This window comes from Grampus griseus (genome assembly GCF_964374135.1).
Source record: "Grampus griseus genome assembly, chromosome: 7".
Lineage (NCBI taxonomy): Eukaryota > Metazoa > Chordata > Mammalia > Artiodactyla > Delphinidae > Grampus > Grampus griseus.
This window is the reverse complement of record NC_139001.1, coordinates 45430329-45446938: the sequence shown is the minus strand read 5'-3', so window position 1 is coordinate 45446938 and position 16610 is coordinate 45430329. Positions and strand designations below refer to the sequence as shown.

General features: G+C 33.9%; 1 protein-coding gene across 1 annotated transcript in view; it reads left to right on the top strand.

Moving 5' to 3' along the window:
• GULP1 (GULP PTB domain containing engulfment adaptor 1) overlaps window positions 1–16610 on the top strand; it is a 276087-nt gene that overhangs the window by 240784 nt on the left and 18693 nt on the right. Inside the window, exons 8-10 of the mRNA XM_082658306.1 lie at window positions 10321–10437; window positions 10691–10714; window positions 11120–11212. Coding sequence (XP_082514432.1) covers window positions 10321–10437; window positions 10691–10714; window positions 11120–11212 — 234 coding nt within the window. The remainder of the gene's footprint in view (window positions 1–10320; window positions 10438–10690; window positions 10715–11119; window positions 11213–16610) is intronic.

The window sequence follows — 16610 nt, the reverse complement described above, 5'->3', positions numbered from 1 at the left end:
ACAAAGGATGTATATATACTATTGGACTTAATAGACTTACACTATTTCAAGGGTGTTATTATTTATGTGAAATGATACCATATTAACTCTAAGTGGGCTCTGGTAACTTAAGGATGCATATTGTAATCACTAGAGCAATCCACTAAAAGTAATTCAAATGCATATAGCTAAAAGCCTATAGAGGAAATGTAATGGAAAATAATTATTTTAATGAAATTTAAAGAAGGCAGGGAAAGAACAGCAACATAAAAGCAGGTGGACCAAATAGAAAATAAAAAACAACATAAATGTAAAAATATACCAATCAAAGGCTGAGGTTATCAGGCAGCAATTTTAAAACTGTCCAACTGTTTGGTCTCTAGAAAACACACACTTTAAATATAAAGACAAATATAGGTAAAAAACAAAAGATTGAAAAAACATATGCCATGCAAGCAATAAGTGTGAGAAAGTTGGTGTGGCTATACTCATATCAAAAAGGTGAGTCCAAGGCAAGGAATATTACCAGACATTGAGATAAAGCCCACAAAGATTAAAGGACCACTGTGTTTCATTTAATAACACTGATTTTTAAGAAATGAAGGAGAAAATCTAACAATTACAGGAAGATAAAGACAAATTGACACCCACAGTCATAGATGTTACTGCCATTCTCAGCAATTGACAGAGGAAATAGAAAAAAATAAACTTACAAAAAATGAAAAAATAATATCCACCACTTTGATCTAATTGACATGTTAGATTATCCCAAGCAACAAGAGTACAGTTTCTTTTTTTTAATTTAATTTATTTTTTTATACAGCAGGTTCTTATTAGTCACCAATTTTATACACATCAGTGTATACATGTCAATCCCAATCACCCAATTCAGCACACCACCATCCCCACCCCCCAGCGGCTTTCCCCCCTTGGTGTCCATACTTTTGTTCTCTACATCTGTGTCTCAACTTCTGCCCTATAAACCGGTTCATCTGTACCATTTTTCTAGGTTCCACATACATGCGTTAATATACAATATTTGTTTTTCTCTTTCTGACTTACTTCACTCTGTATGACAGTCTCTAAGTCCATCCACGTCTCAACAAATGACTCAATTTCATTCCTTTTTATTGCTGAGTAATATTCCATTGTATATATGTAGCACAACTTCTTTATCCATTCGTCTGTTGATGGGCATTTAGCTTGCTTCCATGACCTGGCTATTGTAAATAGTGCTGCAATGAACATTGGGGTGCATGTGTCTTTCTGAATTATGGTTTTCTCTGGGTATATGCCCAGTAGTGGGATTCAGCAATCCCACTAGTATAGTAATTCTATTTTTAGTTTTTTAAGGAAACTCCATACTGTTCTCCATAGTGGCTGTATCAATTTACATTCCCAACAACAGTGCAAGAGGGTTCCCTTTTCTCCACACCCTCTCCAGCATTTGTTCTTTGTAGATTTTCTGATGATGCCCATTCTAACTGGTGTGAGATGATACCTCATTGTAGTTTTGATTTGCATTTCTCTAATAATTAGTGATGTTGAGCAGCTTTTCATGTGCTTCTTGGCTATCTGTACGTCTTCTTTGGAGAAATGTCTATTTAGGTCTTCTGCCCATTTTTGGATTGGATTGTTTCTCTTAATATTGAGCTGCTGAGCTGTTTATATATTTTGGAGATTAATCCTTTGTCCATTGATTCATTTGCAAATATTTTCTCCCATTCTGAGGGTGGTCTTTTCTTCTTGTTTATGGTTTCCTTCGCTGTGCAAAAGCTTTGAAGTTTCATTAGGTTCCATTTGTTTATTTTTGTTTTTATTTCCATTACTGTAGGAGGTGGATCAAAAAAGATCTTGCTGTGATTTATGTCAAAGAATGTTCGTCCTATGTTTTCCTCTAAGAGTTTTATAGTGTCCAGTCTTACATTAAGGTCTCTAATCCATTTTGACTTTATTTTTGTGTATGGTGTTAGGGAGTGTTCTAATTTCATTCTTTTACATGTAGCTGTCCAGTTTACCCAGCACCACTTATTGAAGAGACTGTCTTTTCTCCATTGTATATCCTTGCCTCCTTTGTCATAGATTAGTTGACCATAGGTGCGTGGGTTTATCTCTGGGCTTTCTATCTTGTTCCATTGATTTATGTTTCTGTTTTTGTGCTAGTACCATATTATCTTGATTACTGTGGCTTTGTAGTATAGTCTGAAGTCAGGGAGTTTGATTCCTCCAGCTCTGTTTTTTACCCTCAAGACTGCTTTGGCTATTCGGGGTCTTCTGTGTCTCCATACAAATTTTAAGATTTTTTGTTCTAGTTCCGTAAAAAATGCCATTGGTAATTTGATAGGGATTGCATTGAATCTGTAGATTGCTTTGGGTAGTATAGTCATTTTCACAATATTGATTCTTCCAATCCAAGAACATGGTATATCTCTCCATCTGTTGGTATCTTTAATTTCTTTCATCAGTGTCTTATAGTTTTCTGAGTACAGACCTTTTCTCTCCCTAGGTAGGTTTATTCCTAGGTATTTTATTCTTTTTGTTGCAATGGTAAATGGAAGTGTTTCCTTAATTTCTCCTTCAGATTTTTCATCATTAGTGTATAGGAATATAAGAGATTTCTGTGCATTAATTTTGTATCCTGCAACTTTACCAAATTCATTGATTAGCTCTAGTAGTTTTCTGGTAGCATTTTTAGGATTCTCTATGTATAGTATGATGTCATCTGCAAACAGTGACAACTTTACTTCTTTTCCAATTTGTATTCTTTTTTTTTTCTCTTTCTTCTCTGATTGCCGTGGCTAGGACTTCCAAAACCATGTTGAATAATAGTGGTGAGAGTGGACATCCTTGTCTTGTTCCTGATCTTAGAGGAAATGCTTTCAGTTTTTCACCATTGAGAATGATGTTTACTGTGGGTTTGTCGTATATGGTCTTTATATGTTGAGGTAGGTTTCCTTTATGCCCACTTTCTGGAGAGTTTTTGTCATAAATGGGTGCTGAACTTTGTCAAAAGCTTCTTCTGCATCTATTGAAATGATCATATGGTTTTTATTCTTCAATTTTTTAATATGGTGTATCACATTGATTGATTTGCATATATTGAGAAATCCTTGCATCACTGGGATAAATCCCACTTAATCATTGTATATGATCCTTTCAATGTGTTGTTGGATTCTGTTTGCTAGTATTTTGTTGAGGATGTTTGCATCTATATTCATCAGTGATATTTGTCTGTAATTTTTTTTTTCTTTTGTAGTATCTTTGTCTGGTTTTGGTATCAGGGTGATGGTGGCCTCATAGAATGATTTTGGGAGTGCTCCTTCCTCTGCAATTTTTTGGAAGAGTTTGAGAAAGATTGGTGTTAGCTCTTCTCTAAATATTTGATAGAATTCAGTTGTGAAACCATCTGGTCCTGGACTTTTGTTTGTTGGAAGATTTTTAATCGCAGTTTCAATTTCATTACTTGTGATTGGTCTGTTCATATTTTATATTTCTTCCTGGTTCAGTCTTGGAAGGTTATACCTTTCTAAGAATTTGTCCATTTCTTCTAGGTTGTCCAATTTATTGGCATAGAGTAGCTTGTGGTAGTCTCTTAGGATGCTTTGTATGTCTGTGGTGTCTGTTGTAACTTCTCCTTTTTCATTGATTTGAGTCCTCTCTCTCTTTTTCTTGATGAGTCTGACTAAAGGTTTATCAATTTTTTTTATCTTCTCAAAGAACCAGCTTTTAGTTTTATTGATCTTTGCTATTTTCTTTGTTTCTATTTCTGCTCTGATCTTTATGATTTCTTTCCTTCTGCAAACTTTGGGTTTTGTTTGTTCTTCTTTCTCTAGTTCCTTTAGGTGTAAGGTTAGATTGTTTATTTGAGATTTTTATTGTTTCTTGAGGTAGGCTTGTATAGCTATAAACTTTCCTCTTAGAACTGCTTTTGCTGCATCCCATAGGTTTTGGATCATTGTGTTTTCATTATCATTTGTCTCTAGGTATTTTTTTATTTCCTCTTTGATTTCTTCAGTGATCTCTTCTTTATTTAGTAATGTATTGTTTATCCTCCATGTGTTTGTGTTTTTTACTTTTTTTTCCCTGTAATTCATTTCTAATCTCATAGTGTTGTGGTCAGAACAGATGTTTGATATGATTTCAATTTTCTTAACTTTACTGAGGCTTGATTTGTGACCCAAGATGTGATCTCTCCTGGAGAATATTCCATGCGCACTTGAGAAGAATGTGTAATCTGCTGTTTTTGGATGGAATGTCCTATAAATATCAATTAAATCTATCTGGTCTATTGTGTCATTTAAAGCTTGTGTTTCCTTATTTATTTTCATTTTGGATGATCTGTCCATTGGTTTAAGTGAGGTGTTAAAGTCCCCCACTATTACTGTGTTACTGTCGATTTCCTCTTTTATAGCTGTTAACAGTTGCCTTATGTATTGAGATGCTCCTATGTTGGGTGCATATATATTTATAACTGTTATATCTTCTTCTTGGATTGATCCCTTGATCATTATGTAGTGTCCTTCCTTGTCTCTTGTAACATTATTTTAAAGTCTATTTTATCTGATATGAGTATTACTACTTCAGCTTTCTTTTGATCTCCATTTGCATGGAATATCTTTTTCTGTCCCCTCACTTTCAGTCTGTATGTGTATCTAGGTCTGAAGTGGGTCTCTTGTAGACAGCATATATATGGGTCTTGTTTTTGTATCCATTCAGCAAGCCTGTGTCTTTTGGTTGGAGCATTTAATCCATTCACTTTTAAGGTAATTATTGATATGTATGTTCCTATGACCATTTACTTAATTGTTTTGTAGGTCCTTTTCTTCTCTTGTGTTTCCCACTTAGAGAAGTTCCTTTAGTATTTGTTTTAGAGCTGGTTTGGTGGTGGTGAATTCTTTTAGCTTTTGCTTGTCTGTAAAGCTTTTGATTTCTCCATCGAATGAATGAGATCCTTGCCGGTTAGAGTAATCTTGGTTGTCGGTTCTTCCCTTTCATCACTTTAAGTATATCATACCACTCCCTTCTGGCTTGTAGAGTTTCTGCTGAGAAATCAGCTGTTAATCTTATGGGAGTTCCCTTGTATGTTATTTGTCATTTTTCCCTTGCTGCTTTCCATAATTTTTATTTGTCTTTAATTTTACCAATTTGATTACTATGTGTCTTGGTGTGTTTCTCCTTGGGTTTATCCTGTATGGGACTCACTGCACTTCCTGGACCTGGGTGGCTATTTCCTTTCCCATGTTAGGGAAGTTTTTGACTATAATCTCTTCAAATATTTTGTCGGGTCCTTTCTCTCTCTCTTCTCCTTCTGGGACCCCTATAATGTGAATGTTGTTGCATTTAATGTTGTCTCAGAGGTCTCTTAGGCTGTCTTCATTTCTTTTCTTTTTTTTCTGTTCCACAGCAACGAATTCCACCATTCTGTCTTCCAGGTCACTTATCCGTTCTTCTGCCTCAGGTTTTCTGCTATAGATTCCTTCTAGTATAGTTTTCATTTCAGTTATTGTATTGTTCATCTCTGTTTGTTTGTTCTTTAATTCTTCTAGGTTTTTGTTAAACATTTCTTGCATCTTCTCAATCTTTGCCTCCATTGTTTTTCTGAGGTTCTGGATCATCTTCATTATCATTATTCTGAATTCTTTTTCTGGAAGGTTGCCTATCTCCACTTCATTTAGTTGTTTTTCTGGGGTTTTATCTTGTTCCTTCTTCTGTTACATAGCCCTCTGCCTTTTCATCTTGTCTATCTTTCTGTGAATGTGGTTTTTATTCCACAGGCTGCAGGATTGTAGTTCTTCTTGCTTTTCCAGGGTATACTTTCTCTTTGAGTGCAGTGGAATGTTTACAAAGATACGTCATATCCTGGACCATATTTTAAGACTCAGTAAATTTCAAAATTGAAAATTTTACAGAGTATATTCTCTGACTACGAATTGTCAAAATGTTTTAAATCATAACACACTTCACGTAATAATAGCTCAAAGAAAGTCACAAGAGGAATTAGATTATTTTTCTCTGAATAACAACAAAATACAAAATATCAAAATTTGTAAAAGACAGTTAAAGCAGTACTTAGAGGGATATTTATAGCTTTAAATGCTTCTATGAGAAAAGATAAAAAGATTAAAAGTAATCATGCTCTTGATCTTGAGGAGTTAGAATAAGAACAAATTTAAAACAAAGTAAAAGGTAAAAATAACAATAAATAATATAATCGATGATGTTGAAAACACAATAAAGAAAATTAATAAACTAAAAGTTGGTTCTTTAACAAGGATCCTCTAAAAAGACAGATCAAGGACAAAAATAAAGGAAAGCACAAATTACCAATACCAGAAACAAAAGAGTGGATATAAGTACAGATGCTACAGTCTTTAAAAGGATACAGAGAGAAATATTAAATAACTATTATGCCAGTAAATTTGTCAAGTAAGATGAAATTGATGAATATTTGAAAAACTTGATTTAACGAAACTGAGGAAATAACAAATCTGAATATATGTGTAATTAAATTTTTTTAAAAATCTCTTGACAAGTAAAATAACAGACCCAGATAGTTTCACTGTTAAGTTCTATGAAAAAAAATTATCACATAGATGCAGAAAAAGCACAAAATTCAATCCAATTGATGACAAAATTCATAATATCCTAGGAGTAGAAGAGACGTTTCTTATTCCAATAAGGATGTTAAAAATCCTGCAGGTGATATCAAAATTAATGGTTAATTATTGAATGCTTTTCTTTAAGATTGGGAACAGGGCAAGGGTGCTTATTCTCACCACCTCTGTTTAGCCTGGTATTAGATGTCTTAGATGGTGAATAGTTCGTAAAAGAAACAAGAGGCATAAAGATTGGGAAAAAAAGTAAAACTATCTTTTTCACAGATGTAATATGAATTTTTACAAAGAAAGTCGTGTGAAAACTACAAATTACTATGATTATGAAGCAAATTTAATCACAAGATACAAGGTTAATATACAAAAATTAATTGTTTCTGTCTCCTAGAAAAAATAAAAATCTGTTTACTAAAGCATCAACAAACATGAAATAATTAGGATTTTTTGAAGAAGATATGCTGAAATCAACAAACTATTGCAGAAATTAAAGAAGAACTAAAATAATGGGAGAGAGATACCATATTTATAGGTTGGAAGGCTCAATTTAGTTAAGTGGTCAATTCCACCAAATTGATCTGTATATTCAATACAATCCTTATCAAAATCACAATGGGATTTTTGGTAGAAATAGAAAATTTGTTTTTAATATGGTGATTAAAACAGTGCAGAATAGAGAAATTAATCTTGAAAGAAAAGACCAAAGTTGGAAGACACATTTTACCTGCTTTCACAGGGTACTTCAAAGAAATTATTATCAAGATCAGGTGATATTGATGTAATGGTAGATAAATAATAAATGAACTAGATTGTAGAGACCAGAAATATCCACACATAAGTGGTCAATTGAGTTTTCCACAAATGTGACAAGACAATTTAATGGAGAAAAGAAATCTTTGATAATTGGTATTGGAACAGCTAGCTAAATATATGAAAAAATAATACTTAAAAATTAGTTCTTACTTATGCTACATAAAAATAACTTGAGATGGATAATAGATACAAAAGTAGAAGCTTTTATAGCCTGCTGCAAAACTTTCATTAAACATAGGAGAATCTCTCTATGAACTTTGAGTAGACAATGATTTCTTAGAAATGACCCCAAAAGCACTAAATATAGCAGGAGAAAAAAATGATATGTGGGACTTAATTAAAAATAAACATTTTCTATTAATCTATAAACAGTATTATAAAGTGAAATGGCAAGTCACATACATATATCTGAAAAAGAGTTTGTATCCGGAATATATAAAGAACTAAATATCAATAATAAAAAGACAAAAAAACTAATAAAAAATGGGCAAGAGACTGTCTACAGGGAGTTCATAATGAGCGGGTAACAAAGGCCAATGATTACATGAAACTGGGCTAATATATTATTCAACAGGGAAATTCAGGTTACAAATACATTGCAATAGCATTACTCATCCAGTAAAATAACTAAATTAAATAGATGTCAATATCTGATGTTGGTGAGAATGTGGAGCAGCTAGAACTCTTTTACTGCTGGTGGGTATGTACAATGGTACTTTGGAAAGCAGTTTGGCAGTTTCTTATAATGTTAAACATAGACCCATCCTATGATTTATCAATTTCTTTCTAGGTATTTACCCAGAGATATGAAAACATATGTACACAAAAAGATTTTACAAGAATGTTGTAACAGCTTTATTTATAACTCAGGACTGAAAACACCAGAAATGTCCCTTGATAGAAAAGTGAAAAATCATTTGTGATATATTCACTGGATGGAAAGTAATCAACAATAAAACGAATGATACATGTAACATCTGAGAAACTAAAAAAGACCAATACAAAAGAATATATACAGTATGGCCCATTTTTATAGATACAAGGACAGGTAAAACTGATCTATGGTGAGAAATTTGAGCAACGGTTACCCGTAAGAAATGTGATTTGACTAGAGGTAGGCATAGGAGAACTTTCAAGGATGATAGAAATATTCTATATCTTTAATGATATGGTGCTTATATAGGTATCAAAACACATGTGGCAAAACACACCTGATTGTACAATCATGGTCTGTGCATTTCATTATATATAAATTTTATCCCCTACCCCCCAAAAGTGTGAGGCTTGTAGAGTCAGATATTCTGAATTTGAATCCAGGTTCTCCTCTAACTAAGTATCAGATTTTAGGCAAGTTATACAACCTCACAGAATTGCAGTTGCATAAGTATTGTGGGAATAATAATAACCCCCATCTCACAGAGTCATGAGAAGCAAGTGAGGTAATATATGGAGAATAATTACCAAGGAGCTAAGTGCTATCTTAATTAAAAAGACATGTCTTACCATAAAAAAGAGACTATGGATTTTAAAAAATTATTATTGTAAACAAATAATTAATAATGAAGTCAAATGTTATTAGTGATGAATCAACCATCTTACCATTTAAACAATTTTCTGTCCTGTACACCTTGAGTATTTGACGAAAACACATTGTCTTACTAAGAAGACACATTGAACTCATTTTAACTTTTTAGTATTCCTTAATATAGCTTATTTTCTTTTCCATCTTTGTTGTAAGACAGATAGTTCTCATATAATTTTAGGCATATATTTTGCATTTTTTGGTTTATTGGGTTAAACACTATAAATACTTTTTATGGCTAAATGCCTTTTTAAATGAATAGTGAACTACAAAAATAACTGTCTTAAGTAATCTAAGCTTTATTAATAAAGCATATTTTCAATTTATGTTGCACCTAGGAATCACAAAATTTTAGGATTTGCAATAGATTAGTGAAAGCAGGGCATTTTCAAGATTTAATGTTGCTACCAGTTGTTATGTCATCTGGAGGTGTTATATTAAATATGAAATATTTCTGATGCATTAAATCAATTAATGCCTTTACCAAACTTCTTTATAATGTTAATAAAGTAAATAAATCTTTATTTACTGTTTACACTGTTCCCAGTAAGACACTGTGATACCAGTTGAGATATCAGTGGAGAAGGAATGAGCTGGTGGACTTAGGATATTTGTGGCAGTTTCTAGTTAATAGACCAGAGACATAATTGTTTATGAGGCCAAATTCAGGTGACAGATGTATTTTGCTCAGTCGGCACTGTTTTACAAAAATATTGTTTACTGTCACTTAAAATTGGGAGCTTTCCATATGAATATTCAGATTTCTGACCTCATCTCACATATTTAAAATCGACAACTCTGGGTTGGAAATGTTCATTTCCACAAGCCAAAAATCAATTGGAACTGAGTAGCAAGCAGTTGCTTCCTTTAGAGAGGGCATCCATCAGGTTTTCCACAGACACTACCCAGCCAACCTCATTCAAGTTACTGCCAGGCTTAATAAACCCTCCTCAGTAAGAAAAGGAAATAAGTAGCAAAGCAACAAGAAAAACTGCAGTTGGCACTATGCTTTTATTTAATAGGCACTAAATATTTGAGGAAGGGAGGAAAACAAACTAGGGGAAAAAATGCTATGATAAAAGAGATGAGAAGTTGGATAGGACTCTTGCTTCCAACTTCAACAGCTATTCATTTAATTGCCAAAACATTTCTTTTTTATGTTGTGCATGGGTAGGCTTTGAATTATTATGTTAGCATAGACTACTTTGCTCATTTACTATGTCTACCCCTAGACATTGCCCTTTTGAAATACCTCATGTTACTGTTTTTCTTGATTCAAAGAATAGTCTGACATATTATTATTAAAATGCAAATCTTTGTTTGGTTTTTACAAAGGCTGAAGAGATAACTTTAACAATTGGCCAAGCATTTGACCTGGCGTATAGGAAATTTCTAGAATCTGGAGGAAAAGATGTTGAAACAAGAAAACAGATTGCAGTGTTACAGAAAAGAGTGAGTAAACTAAGCTTGTTATTTCACATTTATGTGATGTAAGTACAGGGAAACTTGCATATCATCAAACAAATTTAGAAGGCCTGCCATTAAATTCCCCCCACACTGATTGGAACTGCTTTCACTGTGTTCCTATAATTTTTCATTCCTGATCCCCTGCACAGTTTTTAACCATTTTATATTGAATTCCCACAAGAACTTAGTGTTCTCATGTGACTTTGCTTCACTTCCTGATGCTTCTCATGGGGATCAGAGCAGCAGAAGCAGCAGATGCTGGGTAAGTGGTTTCCCATGCAGATCAGATTCCTTTATAATTAAATTACACCCTTTCTCCACTCTCTTCAAAATCATCATAAGCAAGTTTCACTGTCTTGCAGTTATACTCCAAGATTATGGGTACAGATTGCACAACGCTATAAGAAAACAGAGATGAGGCATTAGAAACATGAAATTTGCACACACATAAAGACATATTTTAAATTTAATAATATGTCTTTCCAGTGACCTAGAATTCTACGATATATCCCAAGCTTTATCAAAATAAATTTCTCCCCTGTGCACAAAAAAATACATTAAAATTTTAAATAATATAAAACCCTATTCATTAATATAGCCAATTTAACAGCCAATATTTTCCAAGAACAAATGTCTGAAGATTATTCAATAATCATTTGCTTTTTAGATTCAAGACTTAGAAACAGAAAATATGGAACTTAAAAACAAAGTACAAGATTTGGAAAACCAGTTGAGAATAACCCAAGTATCAACATCTCCAGTAAGTATATAGAATACATGCATCTTTTCCTTAGAAATAAGATTTCATGGTGATAAAACATGTCTGGATCATAAGCTCTTCAGTATTCCAAATAATACTCTGGGATCAGTCATTTTAAACTAAATGTAGATAGAGATACAAGGTGCTAAATAAGATTAATTTAAACGTTAAAATTACCTAGGTAGCTCAGATCAGAGTTGTTTTTCCGTGTTGCTCTTTTCTCTTTTCTAGAATAATTCAGCCCTCAATTTGATCTTTTCCTCTTTGTGACATAATCTTCCTTCATTCCAATTGATTACTGTTTACTGAAGTTGATTTAATGACTGAAGCCAATCTGCCCTTGGAGTACTGAACTTCATTATAGAAGCTGGACTGTTAACACGATCTAATTGGTTTCTTATATTACATAGCAAGGGCTCCTACTGGGGGTAACAGAGTTATATTTCACACACTAAAATCAGTGGTAGTCTCTGCAGACAACACTCAGTATTTTTATAGTTAAATTATTTACTTTTGGTTTATCACAGATTTGAAATCATTTTCTCATCTTGAGATATGATGCCATTATTTTGTGATTTTAGCTAAGGGAATTTTTTGAGGGGATATAGAATTTAAAACAGTTGATATTTTTTTCTAAGCAAAATATACTTAGGAATTTTATTCTCTTTTAGAATCATCTGTACTGATATTGTCCATTAAAATGTATATTTTATTTTACATTTAGAAATTTTAATATATAACTTTTGGCATGATCCTATGAACTGAAACACAATTATAGCATTTACAAACTTCTGAAAAGAATTTTTGTTGCAAATTTTCATTTGCAAGTCAATTTTGGTTCAATCTCTAGGCTAACTCAATGAAAACCCCTTAGTATATATATGTATATAAATATATTTATTGCTATCTACTATTAGAATATTTCACCAGTTCAGTACCATGAATAATATTTCTGTAAGAAGTTACATTTTGGGTTTTAAATTTGGTGTGCCCTGGAAATGGGTCAAAAAACATTTTTTTCTTCTAAACTCAGACTTTTCCATCTTCCACACTGAAACAGTTGGTATTTCCATTGCTTGGCATATAGTTTGTGACAGTGGGGTTGAGACAGCCAAGGTGAGAGAGGTTGGGAGTGAGGTTCCAATGTTGCACAGTGTACCTCTGTAATGCACAGTGAGGTGCCGGAGCATCCTCTTCAAGTTCTGGCTTTATTATAATATCGCTCCCTGTTTTTTCTCCTTACTACGATCATTATTTGCTTCTCATCAAGATGATGATATTTTCTTGCCTTCCCCATTGCAAGGAACAGAGCATCAGCTCAAACTGTTCAACCTTCAGTCCCAAATGGAGCAACATTTTTTAGGTCTTGTTGAATGTCTTGTAAGCCATCCTATGAAACAAATTAGGAGTATGAAGATAAATGAAGGAGAAGTTACTTTTTCAATCAGTCTTAATATGGTAGATTTTGCTGGAATTCATTGCATATGAAAAGTAGCTTTACTTCAGTCTTTATGTTTTCAAAGGAGTAAAAATAAGATCCATCACCATTTTGGATGCAAAACCAAACCTTATTCATTATGTATCTTCTTTCTCTAGAAAGAGAGCTAGAGGTATCATGTTAAGGAACATGGTAGATTTGGGAAGAGCAGAGAGGTTTGGGACATGTTGATAGGACAGCACATCTGTCTTTTATCTCCTGAAAGCAGACACTGCCCTAGACTAGCACTGGGACAACTGAGAAGGTGGGTCAGGCTTGGGGTTATGTGTGTGCACTGGTGATCTCACATGGTTACCAAGTCAGCTTCAGAAATGGTAAAGGGCAGGAAGAATGAAGAAATGACACTCTCTTCAGTTTCCTGGACCCTCTGGCCTAGGTAGCCGTTAACAAGCTGTGAGCTTGAAAGTTGGTATATAAATGAGCACAGACTATACGTGAGTATATTCATTTATTCAGCAATTATCATTGGTAGAGTCAGTTATATAAAAAACAATAAAATTATTCAAATAGCCAGTTATTAGAATGGATTAAGTCTCCTAAAGTTGTCATTTAGTAATTATCATAGGCATTGTGTTCGTCTCAGCACTATGTCTCAATAGAACGCTTAAAAGACTATAACTAAAAGGTTGAATTAAAAAAAGAGAAATAATTTTCTCTAAATCATTCTTTTGCACTTAATACACATGTGTAGAAAGTTTATTGCCTTATTGATCATTATGCAACTAGCTCAAATTATAACTTTGCAATCTACTTATATTCTTTCATCATAGTAATATCTTTGTCTATATTTTCTCTTTATTTTAACTTTTAAAAAATTACTTGTCTCATAACTTTTCAGCTCCTAAAGTCTCATTATGTGAGTTTTGAAATTGCTGATGCATCTTCAAGATTAAAAAATAGAATTTGATTCTTAAAAGAAAGTGAACTCAACATTTTTAAATTGCTAACGATACCTGATTAATTCAAATGGTTTTCAAGATGCTGTTATAGGTATCTATTAACTTGTTTTTACATTTTTTTTTTTTTTTTTTTTTTTGTGGTACGCGGGCCTCTCACTGTTGTGGCCCCTCCTGTTGTGGAGCACAGGCTCCAGACGCACAAGCTCAGCGGCCATGGCTCACGGGCCCAGCCGCTCCGCGGCATGTGGGATCTTCCCGGACCAGGGCACAAACACGCGTCCCCTGCATCGGCAGGAAGACTCTCAACAACTGCGCCACCAGGGAAGCCCATTTTTGGTAAAATTTGATTAGATAACTAAAAGGTCACACCAGCCATCTATCCTAGTAAGCAGTCCAAAGTTAAAGTTGAATTTCTGTTCAAAGGATCAGGTCTTCTAATAAGAAATTTCAGTCTTATAGATATTGATCCTATTATTCTATATCAAATCATAGATTAAAAGTGTGAGGCCCTGTTGAGTAGAATCTTCCAGATGGAGAACCTTTGTACTCTAAGGAGTCACTGTGTACGTGAGAACATAGATGCATTTCTCTAGTCTCCTCAGAGGCACCCAAAGGAAAGGTTGCTATTTCTTAGGTGCTAGCCTGCCAACCACTTATGTCTTATATACATCAATGTGAATTGGTCATTGATTTATTTTGAAGATGAAACTAATTTTAGGTTCAAGCTTTTAAAGAAAATCTTCAAGAATCCTAAAAATTTCTTTCAAAATTTACAATTGTGTAAATTTTAGTTTCGTTTTTATTTTTCCTAGTCCCGCTAAGTCATCACTGGTATTTTGAAATAGTAGCTTGGTGACATATTTTACATATTAAGATGCATATCACTTTGATTTTTATTTTCTCACATTTGCCAGTTGCGTACATTTGATATAGTTGTGATCTGTTATGGCAGCTTGTAACACATTTGTTAAACATCTTATATGACCATATGATATTCTAGGCCCTTGGGTTTTAGCAGTATATGAATTGCAGCTGCTATGAAACTTCCATAGTATGGGGAAAGACAGGGAGATGGGTAATAAACCCATAGCTAAATGAATAAATAAATTTAGAAATTTGGATCTTATATAAGATGCAAATAAGTAAATATGAATAAAATAAAAGAGAGAATCAGAGAGAATGGGAGCTTTTTTTTAGAGATAGTGATCTGGGAAGTGCATTCTGAGAATGTAGCATTTAAACTGAGACCTGAATAAATAAAGTTAGTTAATACAAAGGGCTGAAAACAGTAACAAGAACTTTGCGCCTGGAGCATCGTGAAAAAGAGGCAAAAAAATTGAAGAGAGTCAGAGGCTAGATTTTGTAGGGCCCTGTAGGCCATGTTTGTTTGTTTGTTTTCTTTAATTGCAGTGAGAAGTTACTCAAAGGTTTTTAACAGGAGATTTGGGGATCAGCTGGCTGCTGTATGCACCATGGGCTGTAAAGAGACCACACTGAGGTCCCTAAAACTGTCTAGGAAGCTATCTCAGTAGTCTAGGTGAAGGAGAAGAGTAAATTGGCCTAGAATTCTATCAGTTGGGATGATGTATATAATAGCTTGATATATTTTGGAAGTAGAACTTGCAGGATTTACGGATGGATTGGCTGTGGCCTGTAGAATAAAAGAGGGTCAAGATTGCCCCTTAGGGTTTTATCCCGAGCATCTGGGTGGTGGTGCCATTTTCCAAAATAGATGTGACTTGGGGGAGGTGAATGATAACCAATCAGTAGTTCATTTTTGCTCGTGTTACTTCTGCCTACTGGGTGGCCGATGAAGACATTTATTAAAAGTTTGAATATTCAAATCTGGAATTCAAAGAAGAAGTCTGGCCTCATGATACAGTACTTGAGTTTAAAAGTTTACTCTTTTTCTAACATCATTTGGACTGTTGTTTATTGTTTTAGTTAATACACCCAGTATAAAATTTAGTGTGAGATTACAGAGTAGTTTAGTTCTAGCTAAGAAAAACAAAATACTTTTTTTTTTTGCTCAGTATTAAAATTAAAAGACATTCCTAACTACAGAAATGTATGTTGTTAGTATATATCCCAAACCCTTTTTTCACTTAAAACCAATTCCTCATAATGAATGAAGGACTACTATTTTTCATTTTTTCATGTGTAAACTGACATGCTATTTTTTTGTTTTTACATCTTTATTGGAGTGTAATTGCTTTACAATGGTGTGTTAGTTTCTGCTTTATAACAAAGTGAATCAGTTATACATATACATATGTTCCCATCTCTCTTCCCTCTTGCATCTCCCTCCCTCACACCCTCCCTGTCCCACCCCTCCAGGCGGTCACAAAGCACGGAGCCAATCTCCCTGTGCTATGCGGCTGCTTCCCACTAGCTATCTACCTTACATTTGGTAGTGTATATATGTCCATGCCTCGCTCTCGCTTTGTCATAGCTTACCCTTCCCCATCCCTATATCCTCAAGTCCATTCTCTAGTAGGTCTGTGTCTTTATTCCTGTCTTACCCCTAGGTTCTTCATGACATTTTTTTTCTTAAATTCCATATGTATGTGTTAGCATATGGTATTTGTCTTTCTCTTTCTGACTTACTTCACTCTGTATGACAGACTCTAGGTCTATCCACCTCATTACAAATAGCTTAATTTCATTTCTTTTTATGGCTGAGTAATATTCCATTGTATATATGTGCCACATCTTCTTTATCTATTCATCCAATGATGGACACTTAGGTTGTTTCCATCTCTGGGCTATGTAAATAGAGCTGCACTGAACATTTTGGTACATGATTTCTCAGGGTTTATGCCCAGTAGTGGGATTGCTGGGTCATATGGTAGTTCTATTTGTAGTTTTTTAAGGAACCTCCATAGTGGCTGTACCAATTCACATTCCCACCAGCAGTGCAAGAGTGTTCCCTTTTCTCCACACCCTCTCCAACATTTATTGTTTCTCGATTTTTTGATGATGGCCATTCTAACTGGTGTGA